Source organism: Coffea arabica, chromosome 5e, assembly GCF_036785885.1.
Source record: "Coffea arabica cultivar ET-39 chromosome 5e, Coffea Arabica ET-39 HiFi, whole genome shotgun sequence".
Classification (NCBI taxonomy): Eukaryota; Viridiplantae; Streptophyta; class Magnoliopsida; order Gentianales; family Rubiaceae; genus Coffea; species Coffea arabica.
In genome coordinates this window covers 6,246,372-6,268,634 of record NC_092318.1, presented here as the reverse complement: position 1 = coordinate 6,268,634, position 22,263 = coordinate 6,246,372, and the positions used below count along the sequence as shown (strand labels likewise).

Here is a 22,263-nt window from a genome sequence, read left to right as displayed (position 1 = left end):
GTGTATAATATGTATATTATATATATTCTAATTATTACACATATATATGTATATTTTAATATCTGTATCATAATGTGCATACTTATGTGTTATGATTTATTTATTACGTACTTTTCTTTTATATATGCAATATTACACATTAGGTTTTTTTTAGATAATATTATGCTCTCATTGAATCAAATAATAAGTTCTTCTTAAACACGCCTAATTCTCCGAATAGAAGGCATTCTTAATCTATCCAATCTGATCTCCCCGCGAGCCAGTTTTGGAAGCATACGAAAACATTCATAGACCTTGATATGCTGCTCAGGATGAGAAATGCCTACATTGGACAACGCATCAGCAACTTTGTTAGCCTCCCTATAGCAATGCGAGAATCATGCAGGATCCTCAACTAATTGCCAAATCTGTTAGACCTCTCTTCAGAACCGCCACGGGCACTGAATCTGCAGCTGAAGAATCCCAACTAAGACCAATGAATCCGATTGCACACATAGATTACCAAAACCCCGGACACACGTTTGAAGACCAATCAGAAGGGCCAATGTCTCTGCATGAAGGCAAGTAGTTTCCCCAAAGAAAGCCGAAAAGGCAATCAGAGGCAACCCAGTTGCATCTCGAAGAACTCCACCGCTCCACCCACTCCTGGATTGCCCTTAGCACAACCATTTGTATTAAGTATGAACATCTCACTCTCCTTCGCCTCCCAGCGAACAAGTTTGAATCCATAGGCAGGCGAATGCGACCAATCATAAAACTGACAAAATGTTTGCACCCCAATCTTTTGTTTGAACTGGATCTCCACAATGGATTTGACCTTCGAGAAAATGGCTTGGCAAATAGCAGTAGAACGCATCAAGACACTCTCAAATATCGCTTTATTTCTAGCTTTCCAAATATGCCAACAGGTAAAACTTGGGAGAATAAGACAAATAACCGCGGTTTCTCAGATTTTTGTGACAACAACCACCAGTCAACTATGCGAGCGCGCAAGAAAGATCCAGAGCAAATAACTCCACACAAACCTCCAAAATAATTCCAGACTTCCAATGCTATGTGACCATTGGAAAATACATGCTCGATAGATTCTTCAGACGCAACTTGACAACAAAAACATTTTGAAGGCAAGTTAAAGCCTAGTCTACATAAAGTATCTGGCAACGGCAACCTCCCCATCAACAACCGCAACATAAAAAATGACACTTTCAAAGGGATTCAAAGATGCCAAACCTTAGATAGAACCACAGACGTGTTGCGGACCTGCCGTATGTCACGAAAAGCTGATGCTAAAGTGAATTTTCCAGACTTCGTTGGCATTTAAATTACTTCATCCGCACATTCTCTATCAGGAACCGGATGCTGTAAGATGGAAGGAATAATACCCCTTGGCAAGATTTGAGATAATAGATTTACATCCCAATTCCTATTTATGATCAAATTGGGAAACGAAAGATTTGGAACAACTGTTGCTCAAAGAAATAAAGCACCACTACCCAACCAGTTGTCGTACCAAAAATGGCAGAACCCGTCATTGACTAGCCATAATATAAAGAGCTCCACTTGTCGACTCACGTTCAACATCTAGCTCCAGACTGCCGAAGCAGTCAGCATCAATTCTGCTTGACAAGGGTGGATCATTCTGCAGTACTTTGTTTGCATGAAAGCAGCCCACAACGACGACCCCATTCGAAAACTCCACCATTGTTTACAAGAGTGAGCTGTATAGACGTCTTTTAGCCTCCTCCGAAACCCCACTCCACTCTCCTCAACCGGGTAGCACAATTGAGACCATCGTATCCAATGAAACTTCAATTCTTCAGGCGTTGATCCCCACAGAAAATTCGAGCAGACCTTTTCTATAGTGCTAAACACCGAACGAGAGAGCACAGCAGCTAACAACAAATGCACTGGTATCGATGACAACATATACTTGATTAAAACTATCTTGCCTCCTGAAGACAATAGCTTTGATTTGCATGACAAAACCTTCCCCAAAATAGACTGACACACATCCCCAAAATATGATGATTTACACCAGACAAAGTAGAGTAGAAACCCCAAATAGCGTATAGGGAAGGGTTGCCAAGCAAACCTTGTAACGCGCTCAATCACCCTTCTCCTAGCCGGTGACAATGACGGATGAACCAAATAACCATATTTTTTAGCATTTATCAGCTGACCCGAGCACTTCTGATACACCTCCAACACCTGCATAATGTCCTTCAAAGAGGAAGAAGACCCATTCGCAAATATAAGCACATCATCTGCGAACGCCAAATGAGTTACCGAAGGGCAACCATATGGAACTTTAAACCCCAAGAAGCCCGAATGCAACACAAGGTTATTTAAGCCTCTCGACAGAGTCTCGGCCCTTATAATAAATAATGCCGGTGATAGCGGGTCACTCTGGCGTAGCCCTCTCATAGATTTGAAAAAACCATATGAAGGGCCATTGATAATTACCGAAAACCAAACATTAGACAACAACCGCCATACCGGATCTATAAATTGCTCCCCAAAACCAAACTTCCATAATACACCAATAATATGCAACCAGGACACCCTATCATAAGCCTTAGACATGTCCAGCTTCAAGACGATGTTTCCACCCCTAGGTTTTTTACCAATACCCGATACCACTTTCTGAGCTAGCAAGTAGTTCTCCGTTATATTGCGGCCCTTAACCAAACCTGTCTGCTGGGAGAAAATAATCTTTGGCAAAATACCAACCACTCTATCAGCCAAAATTTTGGGTAACAACTTTTGAAAAAATTACACAGGCTAATCGGCCTAAATTGAGAGAAATCCCGAGGATTCGAAACCTTTGGAATCAACACAATCGAGATAGAAGTAATGAATCAAGGCAGCTCTGCCCCACAGAAAAAACTCAGTATCGCATTATGAACATCCTGAGTAATAACTTCCTACGCAAAGGTAAAAAATTTACCCGTGAACCCATCCAGACCAGCTGCACTAACCCTATCCATTAACATCACCACTCGATGAACCTCCTCTATAGAAGGAACCGCCTCTAAGAGCCTATTATCCTCCCCCGAAATCATAGGTGGAATAAGATGCAACATATCACAAGTAGACCCTAAAGGTCCCGAGAAAAAGTCAGAGAAATATGTTATTGCCTCACTCGCTATATCATCATCCACCTCCACCCACACATCATTGGACTTTTTTATTCTATGTATCATTTCTTGAGCCCGTCTCTGTTGCACTACCGCATGAAAACACTTAGAATTGTGATCTCCACTTTGAAGCCATTTTACTCGAGTTTTTTGACTCCAAAACTGCTCTTCAATGGACAATGCCTAACGCAACTCCGCTTGAGTCTTCTTGAGTTCAACTTGTGCCTCCTCCGAATCATCTTGATCCATGGCCTCTTCTGCCTGTTGAACCGCAGCCTCTGCCACACAAACAGTATCGGATACATTTCCAAAACATTGCTTGTTCTAGTTCTGAATAGTCCTCCTCGCCACCAACAATTTAGAGCACAAAACACGTAATGGAGAGCCACTCACTTCTTGACTCTAGACATGTCTTATCACCTCCAAGAGTTGTGGTTTAGTCATCCAGACATTCAAGAATCGGAATGTCCTCGGCTTGTTATCTAACCGAGATGTAAACGAGATCTTCAGCGACGCGTGATCCGATGGGCGTCTCGCCAAATGAACTACAAAAATGGATGCGGAAAATCCAAACATTCCCCATTAACTAATAGCCTGTCCAATCTTTTCAAGACTCTAGCACTGCCTCTCCGATTATTACACCACGTGAAACTAACTCCCGAAAAACCTACATCAAAAACTCCAGCCTCTTCCATGAAAGACATAAACTCCACCCCCTCAGCTACAACAAATGGACGACCCCCCCTCCATTTTTCATGAGGCGTCAGTATGACATTAAAGTCTCCCCCAATGCACCAGGGAGTAGAACTAGGCTTATCAGCTAATAAGTTTAGCCATAAGTCCCTTCGCTCCTCCATAGAACATTTTGCATGAACAAATGACATAATGATTGAATCAGGCAGCAACAGATATTTAACAGATAAAGATATATGCTGATCCGAATTATCAACAATCGAACACACGAAAGGACTACTGTAGAACACCCAAATATCACTTGAACGATTAACAACCACAAAATCAAACAATAATCGTAACCGAATGGAGTCAATTTTAGACACATCTAGCTTTGGCTCACATATCATAGCAAATTTAACATGATACAATCTTACTAATTTTATCAATCTTCTTAGATTAGGGACTTTAGCCACTCCTCTAATATTCCAAAAGATGCCATTATTCATGAGATAAACTTGGAATGAGTTATGGGAAGATGTCGCAGGTCGAAGCTGTCTATCAGAGGGAATTCGAGCTCGCACGTCTTTCCCTCTCGCTTGCCAGAAATCTCGTTCAACCACCACAGATTGATCAACGTTCAAAGCCACCACCAACGACTCCAGCGACTTCTCTTGTCGAACCACCAGCCTTGGAGATAAATTTCTTGCGACATTAGGCAACTTAACTTCAGCTTCTCCCTATTCTCCGTGTGCCGCATCTTCCTCCCCATTTAGTTCAGCAGCCAAACTCTCCAGCTGGCTACTGTTTAACTGGCCAATCTGTCCCGTAGCTATGAGCTGTTGGCCAGCGCCCAAAGAGTGCATCGCGAGGGCCTGCTGCATCTCAAAGTCCTGCCCTCTTTTAGACACTAGCTCTGCAACAATTACTCATTGCCCCCCTTCCAATGTTCCCTCCACCCCGTAACATGTATTCTGATACCCATGACTAATACTAGTCATATCCACAATAACACCATCCACTGCAGCAACTAATTTGTCACTAGCGTGGCCCCTTGAGTCACACTCATGCTGCTCAATTCTATCACCTTCATCGGCTCGCACAGCAGTCCCAGCAGATTGTCTCCCCTCCATTCTAACTATTGTCCTTTTTTCAAAATCATCAGAGCCAGCTGATGGCGCATTCGACTTAGGTACAGCCTGTAGAACATCAATGTCCTGGCCCCGTTCACAATTGGGTTGCTCACAGGGACATATATCTGTGGGTCATGCATCCTCAGGTTCCGATTATTTTGGCCGAGATGCAACTCAAAAGAACTCTTCTTACACTCATCTAGTGAATGACCCAAGCGCCAGCAAAAGGAACAGTACCATGGCATATCCTCTGCCACAATTCTTTGCCAGGAACCGATCTCCCCTTCGACAGCCACACATATCCTCGAAACGACTGGTTTTGCTTCATCAACCTCCACGCACACCCTGGCCACACTGGGGCAAGTGCCAGCAGCCATTGCCGAATCCAAGAATAAGGGCCTTCCGACTAGAGACAGAATAGAAAACAATGAATGCTTGCCAAAATAATGAATCGGCAGAGCCGGTAGAGCCATCCAAACCGGAACCAGAGAAGATTCCTTATGCATATGAGACTCCCTGGTCCAACGAAAAACTCGCATCGAAAATTTTCCTAGTTGCCAAATACCTTTCGTCCAAATCCTGTTGAAATCTGCCTCAGCTACACATTTAATCAACACATGTCTATAATCCATCAGCCCAACCGAGACATGGTCTCTCAGGTTTAACGCAGCAAAGAACTTACGAATGTCCTTCAGAGTAGGTCGACCATGAGAGAATTTCCCAACTAGAGCCCAACGAAACGGAGTCGCAAGTCTGTCTGTATCTTCTCTAGAAACTAAAACCGCAGCCTCACCTTTGTACACTGTCGCCGGCCGAATTTCGTCGCTGGCTATGAAAACAATTGGGAGAAAGATTTTTCCACTGAAGGGCAGCCATGAACAAACCCTGGGAGAAAGATTTTTCCACTGAAGGGCAGCCATGAACAAACCCTAGTGCAACCCTTCGAGGCGAATGCCCTAGCAGCTCTAAGACGGAACTAAGCTATTACACATTATGTAATGTATTAGTAATATATTATACACATGGTATGAATTGATCATGAGATATCACCTTTGCAGACCTCAACTACTACTTTCAATAGTGCCCTGTTATTGTTGTTACCTTTGCAGTTCTTGAAATACAAGATTTATTTACAAACTAAAGCTTTTCATTAAGTCAATTTTAAAAAAAAAAGTTAAATGAAAATGTATTGTTTGAATAACTATGAAATCTTTAATTAATTAAACTCTTTATGCCACTAAGATTTAGGGGTTGCTCCTTTTGGATTGATCTAAAGAATTATTTCAAAAATTATTGTTTTCTTTTTTGCAGAACTTTCTATTTATCTAATTTTGAATGCAATTTTACATTGCGATTTATGTCTTAACGTCAAGATTCAAAAATAACATGTTTTCTTCTCATAATACAATACAACAATGACGAGAAATTTGAATTAGACTCAAACTTCCGCTGCTGCAAGTGCATAAGTCATACACGACAATGTAGAATATTTAAATGTCGATCCCATAGGGAATATCGATCAATTGTTGAAAGTATTTGAACTCTTTTATTATTTAGGCAATCACTAGTGCTACTTAAGTAAACTACACTACAAACATGTACTAAAATAAAGTAAAAACTACAATAAAAATCTCCTTGGATTATAGAATTCGGAACTACTCTTGCTAGTAAATTTCTCTTGTTAATTGATTAATACTACATCGATTAGTTATGGTGTAATTTCCTATAATATATGATGCCCGTTTTCGTCGGTGTACCAATCCTACCTATAGTTAATCCATACAACTCTTGTGGTTGTAAAATCAACTAAAATCTCATGAAATAAAACAAGCCACAAAGAAACCTCTACTTTTATGGGCATACTCCCTAAATTTTGCACTTCCTTGAACTAACATTGAATCACAACATTCATTGATAATCCAACACCTTCAAATAATTACAATTAACTGCCAATTAATCATGATTAATATAACTAAAATGCTAAATAATTTGCTCAAGATAATAGCATCAGTTAACCAAGAAACTATCATATAACAATCACAAATAGTTCGTCCAAAATCCAGGTCATGAAACTTAGCAAATCAATAAGCAAATGAAAACCAGATCCAATCTTGTATTATAACCAAATACAAGAAATGAAGAGTTAGAGAGAAGAACCCTTGTCAAATAAGCTTCCAAACTCTCCCTCCTTCATTCTCAATCTTCATCTAAAATTAGCTAAACACAAGAGTAGATGAACCAATCTAATCCTACACTACCTAAGAAATATAGAGTTTTAGCTATTTTGTGGCTGTTTTGCTCTTTTTTCAGCTACAAAAATTACCCATGGAGATCCCTTTTATAGGGAAGAAGAAAGGAAGCAATAGTTGAACAAATCGTTCAAGTTAGAAAGTTGTAGCCATCCAAAATCCAATGGATGGATTGTAAAGAATCTGTGGATGGATTGCTTACTCTATTTTTGGTCTCTGAGGTGAAGTTTCTACCTTAATTCCATGGATAGAATCTATTCATGCACATTAGAATCTGTCTGTCGATTCACTATCTCAATAAAGTACTTTAAATTAGCTCTCGTGCAAAATATAAAAGTTGTAGATTGAATTAGGTTTCCAATGAATTAAATATCAAGTCATTTATTGGTGTAAGGTGTTGAGTTATGCTCAAACTACCCCTAATTGGTCAGAAGATAAGTAAGTGTGTTGGTTTCGAGGATCCTTTTTGTTTTTTCACTGCACTTTATTTATTCATCATTTGCACTTCATGTACACTTGAAAACCACTTTATGTCATCAAGAAACATTTAAACATATTCTTATTTCATTCCAATTGATGCTTGGATATTCAAAACCTACAAATCATGAATTTTTCATTGTTTAGTTCGATAGGAATGTAATTTTCCTAACTTTAACCTCAAACTATAAAATCCAAATAAATTTCTAATTATTTGACTTGAAATTAAATGAAAAACACTAAAACACACATAAACACCCAGACACAAGTATGCAAAATGAACACTTATCAAGCAAAAAGTCAAAATTAAGAACACGGTCCTACACATATCAAATCAACCTCTTTAAATGACTAAATCACTTCATTGACATCCAAATTATTACCAATAAATTAAAACAAGAGAAATACTCTAATAATCATGTACAGTATATAGTAGAAGATATGAAAGGATTTGAGAAATAAGCAAGAGTCTGACTCCACTAGAACTTTTGCCAAATTCACTCCTAGAGATAGCTTCAGTCCAGCAAGAGATTGAAAAGAAAAAAGAAATCTCAAATATGAATATTTGCATGAATTTGGAAAACATGCCTAAGGTAGAGGAGTAAATATTGCATTCTTTGAGGGTTGAGAATCAAAAACTAGAAATAGGGGAAATGAAACAAATGGAAAACAAACTAATTTAGTACGATATTAATTACTCAAAATCTAGAAATTCAAGAAAATTCTTTACAAAATACTAAGTATTCTTGGTCTAGAAATCAATCTAGACCCTATTCAGAAGAAGTAAAAATTTGGGGGTCTAGGATTGATCAACATCAAGAATAGTACTCCAAGTTATGATTAATTGACTACTATAAAATAAATGATCAATAATATTACTCCTGAGTAGAAGAAGACAAAATAATGCATCATAGACTTGAGAACCATGATCAAGACAACAGAGTTGATCAAGATTCAGTACAAAGTACTTGATAAAAGTTGAACCCTTCATTATTGGCAAAGTAAACTTGTAGAGGAGGTGTTGCTTCCATGATGAATATTCAAGATTGTATCCATTGCTGCAGTAACAAATGAGAAATTGCCAAATATAGAAGGATTGTCGGTGGACAAGTGTTAGGTCCTAAAGTAACCTAAGAGGTGAGGTGAATTAGGTTGATAAAAATTAAAGCAAATAAAGACCAATTTTCACCCAATTATTCAACCAAAATAATTTAAGTAAACAAGAACTCAAACAAACACAATAATAATAGATATAAGCAAATTAAGTCATAAAACAAATAAAAAAATAGAACAATAAGTAAAAGTATTGCAAACTAATAAAACTCCCAAAATTCTTCCAAAGTTGAAGTTGAATCAACCAAGTTCTTTCTTCATTTGATGGTGACACTAACCAATTTGTACAAGTGAAGGCTCACTTCTTCCTGACCCTAAAAGCCTTTAGTTAAGCCAAGGAGTTTTACAACTCTCATAATTAACTCTCAACTAATTACTACAATTGAAAGTTCAGCCAATCAATTAAGCACTACTTTACAAATGAGGATCACCTTCACAAAGGTTTTATTTCTCCTCTTTGAGAAGCCTCACAAACCCAACTTTTTCCACACCTATACAATAATCAAAGTATATTTCTACCCAAATATCACTCTTTAAAGCTTGTATTTTGTGTAGACAAAATTCATTCTTCTTCTCATACTTGGGAGTATTTATAGATGATGAAATTTTGCCTCAAAAGCATCTCCAATGTCAAAAAGCTAGCTATTAGAAAACTAGCTGTTAGAGCTGCTCAACGTCTAACAAGAACCCTCTACGCCCAAGCCCTGCATTCGAAACTTGATTAGATGTTTGATCCAAATTTTCTGCATTTGACAGATGCATCCGAAAGAAGGTCAGAATGTTCTAATCTTTACTCTCAATATTTCAGACGACCGACAAATGAGATGCGTTTGATCCTTGAGACACCGTCATCTTCTATTCCTTCTTGACTTTCTTTTCTTCTTATTTCAATGACTAAGAACCTATCGTAAATCATTTCTTATGTCAATACATTAGTCGAAATCATCATTTTGTTTCATTACTATCAAAACCAAGGAATGGTCAACCTAAGTCTTCAATCTCTCCCTTTTTGATAATGACAAACAAAGTGATGATTTCTTTGATGAAATAAACAAAGTAATGATACCAATTGTAAGGTCCCAAAGCAATCTAAGATGGGGGTGAATTAGGTTGATTAAGAACCTAGTTGGATTAGAGGCAATTTTGCACAATTAAAATTTACCAAGTTGTCTAAGTGATCAAATCACTTGTTTACACAAAAACCAAGTATAATCAAGTAGAATAAAGCAATGAAGAGCAAGTAAACAAGTGAAATAAAGGAATCAGAGAAATGATAAGATAGTGTAAACCAACTCTTCCAAATTTAACCAAACTTGAAGTTTTGTTCCACTAATGAAATTTCTTCAATTTGGTGAAGCAAACAAATCTTGTAAAATAGAAGGATCACTCTTTATTCACCCCAAGCACTCCTTGGTTGATCCAAAGAGTTCTACAACTAACTTCAATTAACCCTTACAATGCTACAAATTGAATGTCTCACTTAAGCTTGAAAAGCTTTTACAATGATTTCATCTCACAAACAATCCGAACTGTAAAAGGAGAGTACTTTCTAATTAAAATTACTCTTGAGTATCCTTTTCTATTTTTTTATTTTTATCTTTTCTTACTGGAACCCATTGTCATTTTGGATTTCTTCAATGAACAAGAATGTCATTATATATTTTTTTAAAATTTTAGATGGTTGAAAATTGGAATCCTCTGCTTCGTAGTAAAAGAATGCTAGTAGAGAAAGCCGCTAGCAAAGAAAGGGAAATTGAAAAATAAAGGCAACCATGGTTATACTTATTTTTTAGGGATAATTTTAGGAACTTCCCTTGAGGTTTCAAACAATTTCACTCGACTCCCTTCAGGTTTAAGAAATTACACTTACATCCCCTGGCATAATAAAGTACATAAAATACCTTTCACTTGGTAGACACTTCTCAATTTAAAGCAACAGATTTACAAAACCCAAAATCTATATTTCTATTTCTTATCTATTTTTGCTCCTTTCTTTCTAATTAATATACTATTATACCCTTTTTTATTATCTTCACTTTTATGGATATTAGCAAATTGAAATTGCAAAATTAATAGAGGGAACAGATTATATGTCAAACTAGAAAGAAATGACAAGTCTTGCAGTAATAGAAAAATAAATAATGAAATTGATTATTGAAATAGGAAGAAGAACCAGAGATGTGGAATTTGTCATATTTTGCTTGTTGGCAAGAAAAATTTTTGTAAAATGTCAATAATTGCATAAGGATTTCTTTCATTAAATTAAAAATTTTTTATTATGATTTTATTGTGGAGGTAGAGTCATAAGATATTTGTAATGGTGCTTTTAGGCTAGATTAGCTTGTATTAAAAAGGCATTTGAGTATTGAGATTTAATTTTGGGGTATAAAATTAGTTGTCAATGCATGTGTCTATGTTTGTGTATTTTTATTTTTTTGCATGGCAAGCATTGATGTTGTGTATGCAATTTGACATATTTTAGACAGTTATTTAGATTTGGAACTTATGATTGGATGATTGCTCAGGATTAGATTTGTTTATTTGTGTAAAATGTGGAAGAAAATGATTGAATATACTATGTTTTTCTTTCTTAGTTTTGTGGAAAAGGACAATTTAGGATTTTTGAGAGAAAATCTAGTTTGTTGGACTTACATTGTTATATAAATAGTAAAAGTAGGGTATGTATATGTAATTTTAAAACTTGAGTGGAGCTCTCTGCAATTATTAAAAACCTTAGGGAAAGTTTGTGAAATTATCCATATTTTTTATTCTGGGTTTGTTTTGACTTTAGAAGGCTACAACAATTTTCAAATAATAGTCCAAACAATTACATAAGTTTAGGCCTAGAATAGTTTGTGGCACAATCAAAACGGCCCATCTATACTGGACACTATCTTCTTTCTCTTTAATGAAAAGTGAATGAAAAATTCATAAGAAAATGTGCTCCCTTTCTCCCTCATAAATTCCCAATTAAATTAAAGATCAACTAAAATTCTAACTACTATTTTTTCTTGGTTTCTTTGTCGATCTTCGTCTTTTATTGTCTTTTTCTTTATAGAAAGGAAAATCTTAGGTTTAAAGCTTATTAAGGAGTTAGATAGAAATGAACTCAATTTTTGCTCATATAGCCTCGAGCAAAATTGGATGATTGATTTGCTATATATTACTGGAAAAAAGAGTTCCAATCATTCGATGGGCCTTGTTTTCTCTGGTTGCATGTTTTATTCCTTCATCTTGTGCCAATCTTTTGATGTTGAGTGAACATGCTTCTAAATAATTTTTTGGTTCCTGTAAGGTGTAGTTTTTATAAGTTTTGAAGCTTTAGTATGTGAAGTGTTCAGAGTTTGATGTAGTTTTTGAGAATTTAGAAAAACATGTGTTCTTTGAGGTATACTCTGATTCCGAGCTTACCCTGGTGATTATATATTGGATTATAGCTGGTTTAAATGATTTAATGTTTGTGATGTTTAGTTTTGAGGAAGAAAAATAAGAAAAATATATTGATATGGTGATTGGAGAAAGTATGACAATCTATATTCTGGTAGTCACAACTATACCATAAACCGTGCTATCGGGAAATTTTGTTGCATGAAAATGATCATAAGTTGTTGTGTTATAGCAGCGAATCTAGAAAAATGCTGAATAAAATAAATCTTTATTAAAGACTAGTTCCGACTATTTGCAGGTCCATTTTTCCATTATCTGCTTAAAAGCATATCAAGTGCCTGTCATTTGCTGTTTGCTTTGTACAAGAATAATTTGTTAATGTGATTGATGTTTTGTTCTTTTTCACTTAATTTGTTTTGCTATTCTGTATTCAATAGAAGGCCCTAACGGCATCACGATCGTAAAAAATTTTCAAAATTAGTAGGAACTAGAGGGAATCTGGCATCGGATCCTTCTAGGATCAAGTTCGATTCATCAGCCAGGTCCTGGACGGAGAGGTCTAGAATTTTGCAATGGGGAAATGGCCTCGGATCTAGCTTGGATCAAGAAGGATCTAGCCTCATATCTTCATTGGCATGTTGAACTGGCCAAATCTGATTCTGTGCAGACAAGGATCCAAGGCTGGATCCTGTAATAATCAAAAACTAAAAACTTGCTATTTTAGAACCTTTTCATATATTGGTGGTTACCCCTTTAAAGGGTTAATTCCACTTTGTCCCCCCAAACTTTGGACGATTACCCACTTTAGTCCCTAAACTTCAAAATGGGACACTTAAGTCCCTAAACTTATAAATACCTCCCACTTAAATCCATAAACTTATAAAATGGGATACTTAAATCCCTAAACCTTCAAAAAAATGGGACACTTCGACCACCAACAGCATTCAAGATTTGTTAACAATTTTCCTTAAGTGGGAGGTATTTATAAGTTTAGGGACTTAAGTGTCCCATTTTGAAGTTTAGGGACTGAAGTGGGTAATCGTCCAAAGTTTGGGGAGACAAAGTGGTATTAACCCCCCCTTTAAATGATGTCTAAAACCCCTAAAGAACTTCTATTTACATGTGTTAGCGCAGAGAAACCTCGACTAACACAAACTAAGGAAAGGACATGAAACCATTGAACAAAGAATGTGACTTTTTGGACATTATAATCTGATTCTATAGAGGATTAAGTAGAAGATGGTTTGCTGTAGAAAATCACTTTCCTACTACGAGAGTTCTCTACAAAAGCACTCCATTATTCAAGTGGTTGGAAACACTTTTCAAATTATCTTAAAAGATATTTGTCTAAATAGATTACACTTGTATTGGACAAATAAAATTTAAAGGAAAAGTGATTGTAAATCAGGATTTGAAGATCTTTTATTCTTGTTTATTCTTGCCATTGTCTTGTACCATTTTCTTGTTATAGCACCAACAATGACTATTCCAGGCTGTCTGGTGATTTTAAAATGAAGTGTGATCTCCTTGTTAATTGGCCTGCTATGTATGACGTGTTTGTAATAGCAATTTTTTCATATCATGTTTTTTCTCTAGCTAGTTGGCAGCTTGCGACTGTCATAGGGAAAAATTTCTAACAAATGGTTGACTAACTGGATGGAAAAACTAAATTGGGCATGAAAATGTTTGTGCACTTCTATGGCAATGTGGTGTAGTGGGTTGGCTATGGAGGTAAAAAGGCTGTTGACAATGCTAAAAAGGTAGTAATTCTTTGACAAAACATGTGGCTTTCCTTGTGACATATGCTTTGTCTGACCAAGAACTTCACGTCGTTGAAGTTGATTGCAATTTTTGAAAGTTGATCTTAAGTTGTTATTAGACTTAAACTGAGATCCCAGATGGTAATAATGTATGTGCGCTAGATCCAGGTAGTGGGTTGTGATGGTTTCAAAAAAACTCTGATAATCGAAATCTAGCATTAGAAAATCTGAAATCCAATGAGATTGACGGTAATTTGGGGTAGTTGGGATTAAGCAATGAAAAGTAAAAGATGCTGATTGACTCTTGTCAAGGTACAGGACTTCAAGAAATCATGATTTTGAGAAACATAGTAGTTATGCATGGAAGAATGGGATTGTTCCTAACCGCAAGAAGTGATTAACTTGTTTTTGCCTGAAGCTAATAAACTTATATTAACCTGAAAGCTATTTTGCTTCTAGCAAGGTTGGACAGAGCTGAAATTTGGATAAGCAAGTTTCTTGAACTGTTGGAGGAGTAAAGTTATGTTATTAGTCATTGAGAGTAGATGCATAGTACTATAAATTGAAATGGGATTTGTGCACGTATGGCAATTTTGTGTACATATTTTTAGGGGAATAAGAAAGTGTTGTACCTTTTTTTTTTTGCACAGTATGAATTTGAGGAGTGGCAGGAATGTTTTTATTTTTCCAACAAATAGTTATCTTTTATTTTGAACCAAACTATATTGGTGGTGATATTCTTGAATATGTTGTTGGAGTTTCACACCCCATATCAGGTGTAGGATCATACAAGGAAGCCATCAAGAAAAGGTTGTGTTTTCTTGAGGTGGCTAATCCGCCAGTCTCGCTTATGTTTAAATTATTGGAGTTGATTCCATTCGGAAATTTCCAATCGAAATGGTAAAGCAAAAGAGCTAATAGATGCTCAATATTGCCTAAGCCAAATGAGATTCTAGGGAAATCCTCCTTCCTGTACCAAATGGGAGATACTCGAAATGAGTTCCTGCAAAATCAACAAACTTGTTTTCAAATCTCGTCTAAAACTTTGGGTCATCCCAATACTTAGGCTCCCATCATTGTACCCAGGCATTAACTAAGACTTGTTCTCATGTACCATACACAAGACATAACTCCGTCGTATCCCGTGGTTATCCCTAAGGCACAAGCTAACAAAGCTAATAAATTTAAAATGTATCAGTATATCATACAAACATAGATAATATTTCTTTTTCACAACCAAAAGAAGATATGATTCCACCAGTTCACTCCTATACATCTAACCTGGTATAAATATAGATAAATAGCTAGTTACAAATGCTTACAGACTAAACAAAAGCCAATGTTAGAATATAAACTTTCAATCCTTTATTGCAATCCTCTCTCCATTAGGATCAAATTCTAAATGCCCAAATCCTTGACTTGAACCTCTTTAGAAGCTATAATCTCTACAAAAAAATGATAAGTGGAGTGAGCAACACCTTGCTCAGTAAGTAGCATGTGTATTTTCTTATTGGCTTGAGTACGTTAGTAGGCATACTAAAATCAAATATTCATTGATACATATGTACAGAATTCACAAAAATGTGGTCATCATTGATACTAGGGTTAAATACCAAAAACTTCCCTGTGGTTTGACTAATGTTCACTTTACCTCCCTATGGTTTGGAAACCTACAATTTAACTTCATATCGTTTCAACTAAAGTGAAAGTCTAACAGAAAACATCTAAATAATGCTATTTCTGTCAGACTTTCACGTTAGGTGAAACGACAAGGAGTTAAATTGTAGGTTTCCAAACCATAGGGAGATAAAATGTACATTTGGCAAACCATAGGGGGGTTTTTGGTATTTTACCCATTCTCAAATGCACGAAACATTCTTCCAAGGGTTTGACTTATAGAGGGGCAATTTTGACATTTTACTTTCAGACATTAGTTTAGATGTTTTCGTCAGACTTTTACTTTAGTTGAAATGACGGGGAGTCAAATTGTAGGTTTCCAAACCATAAGAATGTAAAGTAAGCATTAGTCAAACCACAGGGGGATTTTTGGTATTTAACCCTTGATACTAGATCTTTTACTAAGAAAGAATCAAAATGGCTAAATTTGTTAGTTTGTTAAAAGTTTGTCATTTATATAGGAAAAGTCAATCTAGAAGATATCAAAACTAAAGAGACACAATTTCCTCACTTTAATGATCGCCAAGAGATTGCATTAGTCTCCTTTATTGGGCAAAATTACCAAAATCGTTTCCTCACTATAATGATCATCAAGAGGCTACAATTAGTCTCCTTCAATGGACAAAAATGCCAAAATCGTTTCCTCCTATAATAGTTATCAAGAGGCTGCATTAAGCATTTTTCTTTTGTCCAATATTTTGAGTTTAACAAGCTTGCTTTCCATTTCAATTCACAGATTATTCCAACAGATACTTATTCAATATCGACAGATGGAATCAATTTTCCCATTTTATTGGCTTTTGATTGACTTGAAAGATGAAACCTTTAATGGAATGCTTTAGTACCTTGTTAACGTTTGAATTGTTTACGAGAATTTTGTTGAGATTTCTTAAACAAGTTTTGCAGTTGGTATATTTCTTTTTTACTTTTGTTCATTGTCAATTTCTTTATGTATTAGCTTCCTCATGTACTGCTTTTTTTACCTTTCGGGCTTTCAGTTGTTCAAGATTTCGTTGGCCCCTTTGCGCAAATAAGTAACAATATTAGGAGTACTGATACATATTCAAGATGGGCAGATGGTTAATTAATTATGCTAGCCTGATAGGTTCAATCAATTTTTCCATTTTTTTTTTGGTTTTTGATTGATTTGAAAGATGAAACCTTTAATGGAAAGCATTAGTACTTTGTTAGTGTTTGAATTTGTTAACGAGAATTTGTGCATTGTCAATTTCTTTCTGTTTAAATTCCTCCTACAACATTTTTCTTCAATTGGTTGTAATGGAATTTTTTCTTCTCCATGGCGTGGTTTTTATTAGCCAAGCAACAAATACTTAGAAAATGTTGCAAAATACCTATTAGCAATTCAAGTGTTCCTCAATGTGTTTTCATACCTCAAATCACAATCTACACCTTCAACAAAACAACTATGCCAAAAGGTACCATTGTCCGCTATCCTATCAAAATATGGCATATTGAAACCATGAATTTATCTTTTTTTTTTGGTTGGTTGAATCCTAATTTATCAGACAAAGAAAGTTACAAGCACAAGATTGAAAAATGTAAACGGGACTAAATCATACTAATCATGTAAAGCAGAGTTTATGCCATAGCATATAGCACAAGAAAAAAAATTTGACTAAGTCAAAACTCTTCAAGACACTTTGAAAAGAAGATAATTCAAGGACATCCGAACAAACTCTTCCAAGAAAAGCAATACTTAAGGCAAAATTGATTACATTGTATTAGATCATTCCTTAAAAACCTGGAATTGGTTAATATTATAACCCATTACATGAAAAAGGCAAATATTGCCGGCCTAACATCAGTTCAATAAAGGAAAATGTCTCAATATGGCTAGAAGACATGAAAGTCATTAACAATTCAGACAACAAAAACTAGAGAAGGAGTCTTCAACATAAATAGAGGTACATGGTGCCCGCAATTCAATTGAAGATATCCATATAAAATACATCATGATTGACACTGTCTAGAAATGCAGATACTATATTTAACCATGCATTATTATAGAAAAAAGGACTTGTAGTCGGTAAAAAGGACACTTTGAACATGTAAAGATACAAGACTATAATAAAAGACAGAATCAAGGTAACTCTTGCTATAGTATTAGCAGCTGTGGTAGTTGATATTGCTGGTCCTCTTCATCTTGGGTTTCCAACTGTTGATGTTGAATTTTCTAGCCCCGCTGTTCTGACTCCTTGAGTTCTTGTCACCTTGGCAAACCCACACAATATCCTCCAGACCAAGTCTTATGATTTGAAAAGAAAGTTGGATGAGAAAACAAAATTTTATGAAAAAATTAAGGAAGAACAAATTTTGTTGAGAAAAAGAATGGATGACTTTAGTAAATTTGATGAAGGATCGCAAGTTGTTCAAGAGACTCAAGCTGCTACGTGTGTTGATCCTGTCAAAGTTCCAGTTGGTCCGATCACTCATTCATGTGCTAAAAAGTTTAAAGACTCATTGATGGCTTTAGTTCGTGTTGTTCAAGACCAAGAAGGCACCTACAAGTTTATTGAGGGCGTTCGGTTGGAACGTCAACCTATGAAGACTCTCATTTATGTTGAAGGCTTGGTGGCTTCCAGCAAACTAGTCATTAGAGTCGTTTGGCAAAGGAAGAATGCGGGAAAGTGAAGCAAAAGTAGAAATGCTGACCAATCCACGAGGGCGCAGGTCGCGGATCTAGGTCTCATATTAGTTTCTTGTGCTTTTAATTTGATCTTCTGGTAATGTCTTGAACGTAGTTTTAGATCTAGGCTTGTGATTCTCTATTTTTTTTCTTAATTCGTGTCATGTTTTTATTCTTGAAAAGAAAAAAAAATTCATTACTGTAGCATTACTGTTTATCATTACTGTAGCTATTATTCTCCATCCAGAAGTTACTATTCATCCGAAAAATTCTATCCATAGAGTTTTTTGAAGAAATATGAAGTTCATACCTAGGGTTTCTTGAAGTTTTGGAAAGTTTATTGATAAAATCTTTTCTGTTCGAAAATTTCCAGCAAGTCTCTTGAAGTTCTTGAATTTCTTGCACCAAACTTGAAGATTTCTAGACTTTCTTGAACTACAAATCTTGAAATCTTGAAATCTTTTTTGGTGGTACGGTTTTCAGTTCTTGAGAAACAAATATTAAAACCAATTCTTGAAACCAAAACTGATTCCTTGCACCAAAACAGAATTTTTCTTGAAACAAAATCCGTGACTATTTGGAGAAAAAAAAATCCCAACAGCCTCAATTTGTTCTTGAATCCGTTAGTTACCACCTGGAAATTGAGTTTGGAAACAAGAAAGAAAAAAGCAACGTGCAAGTGTGAATGAGAAAGAAATGCCGCGCACATTATCATACTTTTCCAAGTCCAAATCGGATTCCATTGTGACTACCATAACCGGATGTTGTTGGTCCAAATTCTTCCTAGAAAAAAGCTAACCACCTTACAAAATGCTTGTTCCACCAAGAAAAGGATAGCAAATCAGAAAATTTTGAGCATCCAAGTCCAAACCAGAATCGGCGTTGCAAGATAGGAAACCCGTGTCTTACTTATACCAAAGTACAGCTCAAATTCCCGAGTCATAATTTCTAAAATTCTCACAAAATTTTCAGCATACTTAGTGTTCAAATTCTATAAATTTTCTAGTCCATCTTGACCGCATTGTTGTTCTTGTTTTATTGCTAAATCCGAAATTTCAAATTGCTATCATCTAGTGTTAGCTATTGGTGGGTTGACTTTACCTAGAGGAAAGCTCTAGTTTATTCAAGGCAAGAAAATAACAACCATTAGAACCTGATTGTGAACTCATTAGAGTGATTGAGTGAAAACACGAGTGTTGAGAATAAACACTAACGGAATATGTGAGGAAAACATACTTGTTTCTTTGCTTACTCTTTTTTCAGGTTACTTAACTTGTCGATTGGAGAGGGATCATCCATTGTTGACCCTAAACTTTCTATGGAAGCCATGATGAGTGAATTTCGATGATTGATGAGATTAGAACTTGAGCCATTATATGAACGGTTAGATCAAATTGAAAATTCCCAGAATTGAAGTAGATCAAACCAGAGAAGGAGTAACAAGGATGAATATGAACCTTCCAATGATGAATTTGAGGAGGAGGATAGACGACATAGGGCTGTTCGAAACAACAATAAGAAAGGCAACAATCCTATTAAGGGAATAAAGCTGAAGGTTCCTTCATTTCAAGGAAAATATGATCCAGAAGCTTACTTGGAATGGGAAAGGAAGATTGAAGTGATCTTTGAATTCAATAACTACACGGAAAAGCAAAAAGTAAAACCTGTAGCAATTGAATTCACAGATTATGCCATGATTTGTGGGATCAATTGCAAGCAAGTAGGAGGAGAAATCGTGAACGTGTAATGGAAACTTGGGATGAATTGCGAGGGTTGATGAGGAAAAGACTCTTACCTAACTATTACCATCATGAACTACACATTTGGCTTCAAACACTCACTCACGGGAACATGTTTGTGGATGATTAATATAAAGAGATGGAGATGGCCATGATGAGGGCCAATGTGCAAGAAGACTCGGAAGCGACAATGTCAAGGTTTTGAATGGAATGAGACCCAAAATCGCTAAAGTGGTTGAACTCCAACACTACATGGACATTAATGAGATGTTGGATAAAGCTATAAAAGTGGAAAGACACCTCAAGAAGAGGAGTAATACTCATCCAAACACCTCTTACCAAACTGGAAGTTGGAAAAATTCCAAGCCAAGGAGGGAGGACAAGTTTGCGACCTCTGCACAACCTCAAAGGCCGAAACCAAGTTCCACTAAACCAATCCCTAAAACTAAGATAAAAGCTGGTCAAGAAGCTCATAAACTGTACAACCAGGACAACAAATGTTTCAAGTGTCATGGAGTTGGTCATATAGTATCTCACTATGCAAACTAACGTGCCATGATCATAACATCCAATGGGGAGGTAGTAACGGATGATGAAGATGAATATTAAGACATGCCATCATTAGTTGAAGAGGATGAAGAAGAAGAGATGGAAATTAATGAGGAAATTGGTTGCTTGGTTGGTCGCAAGGTACTAACTGCTTGAGCTAAGGATGCAGAGGACGTGCAGAGTAACTTACTCTACGCGTGCTGCCATATTGAAAATAAAGTGTGAAAGTTTGATTATTGATAGTGAAAGTTGTCCTAACGTTGCTAGTTTGCTCATGGTTGAAAGGTAGGAACTTCCTACCACCAAACATCCAAATCCATACCGTCTACAATGGCTCACTGAAGGTGGTGATGTACATGTCTATAGACAAGTGAAGGTACCATTCTGCAATAGTAGATATGAAGATGAAGTGATTTGTGATGTGATTTTGGGACGTCCATGGAAATTTGACAAAGCTATCAACTTCGAAGGATGCACCAATAAATATTCTTTTATGCATTGTAATAGGAAGATTAGCCTTATTCCACTTACCTCTAGACAGGTCTATGAGGATCAAGTGAGATTACAAAAAGAGTATGAGCTAGATTGTGATAAGAAAAACAAAGAAAAAATGAGAGAGAAAAGAAGGGGAGTGAGGTTGAGGAAAATGAAGAGAAAAAGACTATAGTAAGCTCGGCTAGAGGAGAAAAAAAATAGAGAAAACAAAATTTGAATGCAAAGGCTATTGATGTTAGGAGAGATTTAATGTGCTAAAACCTTTATTTGTACTAGGGTACAAAGAAGTGTTAGATATTTCTAATGATCTTACTAACACTTTACCTTCAAGTGTTTCATCTCTTTTGTGGGAATTTTAAGACGTTTTTCCAGAAGGGATACTAGATAGACTACCACCTTTGCAGGGTATTGAACATTAGATAGACTTGGTTCCTAGAGCACTGTTGCCTTACAAAGCTGGTTATCGGATGGGACCTAAAGAGACCAAGAAGACGCAAAAGTAAGTGGACAAATTGCTAAGGAAAAGATGGGTGCGAGAAAGTCTTAGTCCATGTGTCGTACCAGTTATTCTTGATTCTGAGAAAAATGGTGGATGGAGAATGTTCACCGATTGTCGAGCAGTCAAGGTAGTAATGGTAAAGTATCATCATCCGATCCCTAAGTTAGATGATATGCTAGATGAATTGCATGGTGCCATTTGCCATTGCTCTTTTGGATCTCACTGAGTTTGGACTAGTGTTCTACCAGTTTCCTTATTTCATCCATTTATTATTTTTTGCATTCAGGATTTGTACCCATAAAAGGTTTAGAACTACAACAAAGTGTTGCAAATTTCTAAAATAAGTGAATATAGGAAGAAAATTGTGATGTAAAGGAAACTAAGTGTTATGACTTTGGAGTAAAATTATCGCTTTTCAAGTCTATAGTACAGAGTCTTGTCTAACTTGTGTTTGGAGTAAAATTATTGTTATGTGATTTAGGAAGACAGATTCTTCTTTTGTCTAACTTGACTTCAGCACACACACTCTTTCTTTCTTGCATGATCAAAATGAGTTATGTTTTTACTTTTCTTAGTTATTAGTCATAATTTTAGAATATTTTAGGTGATTGAAAAGTATTGCAAGTCGCTCTCTAGGGTTTCTCTCTCTAGACCTTGGCTACGGCTTTCCCAAGCTGATCTCCAGACATGGCTAGCCAGCTGGCCTTTCGGCAGTCTGCTGGAGGGCTT

General features: G+C 36.2%; 1 protein-coding gene across 1 annotated transcript; it reads right to left on the bottom strand.

The window, feature by feature from the left end:
• Nucleotides 1-4,947: 4,947 nt before the first annotated feature.
• Nucleotides 4,948-5,862, bottom strand: LOC113688424 (uncharacterized). Its single transcript, XM_027206236.2, has one exon. The coding sequence runs from the start codon at nucleotides 5,860-5,862 to the stop codon at nucleotides 4,948-4,950; it is 915 nt and encodes a 304-aa protein (XP_027062037.1).
• Nucleotides 5,863-22,263: the final 16,401 nt, after the last annotated feature.

Coding starts and splice junctions, on each gene's coding strand:
- LOC113688424 (XM_027206236.2), bottom strand. CDS start 5,862: ATGGCTGCCCTTCAGTGGAAAAATCTTTCTCCCAGGGTTTGTTCATGG.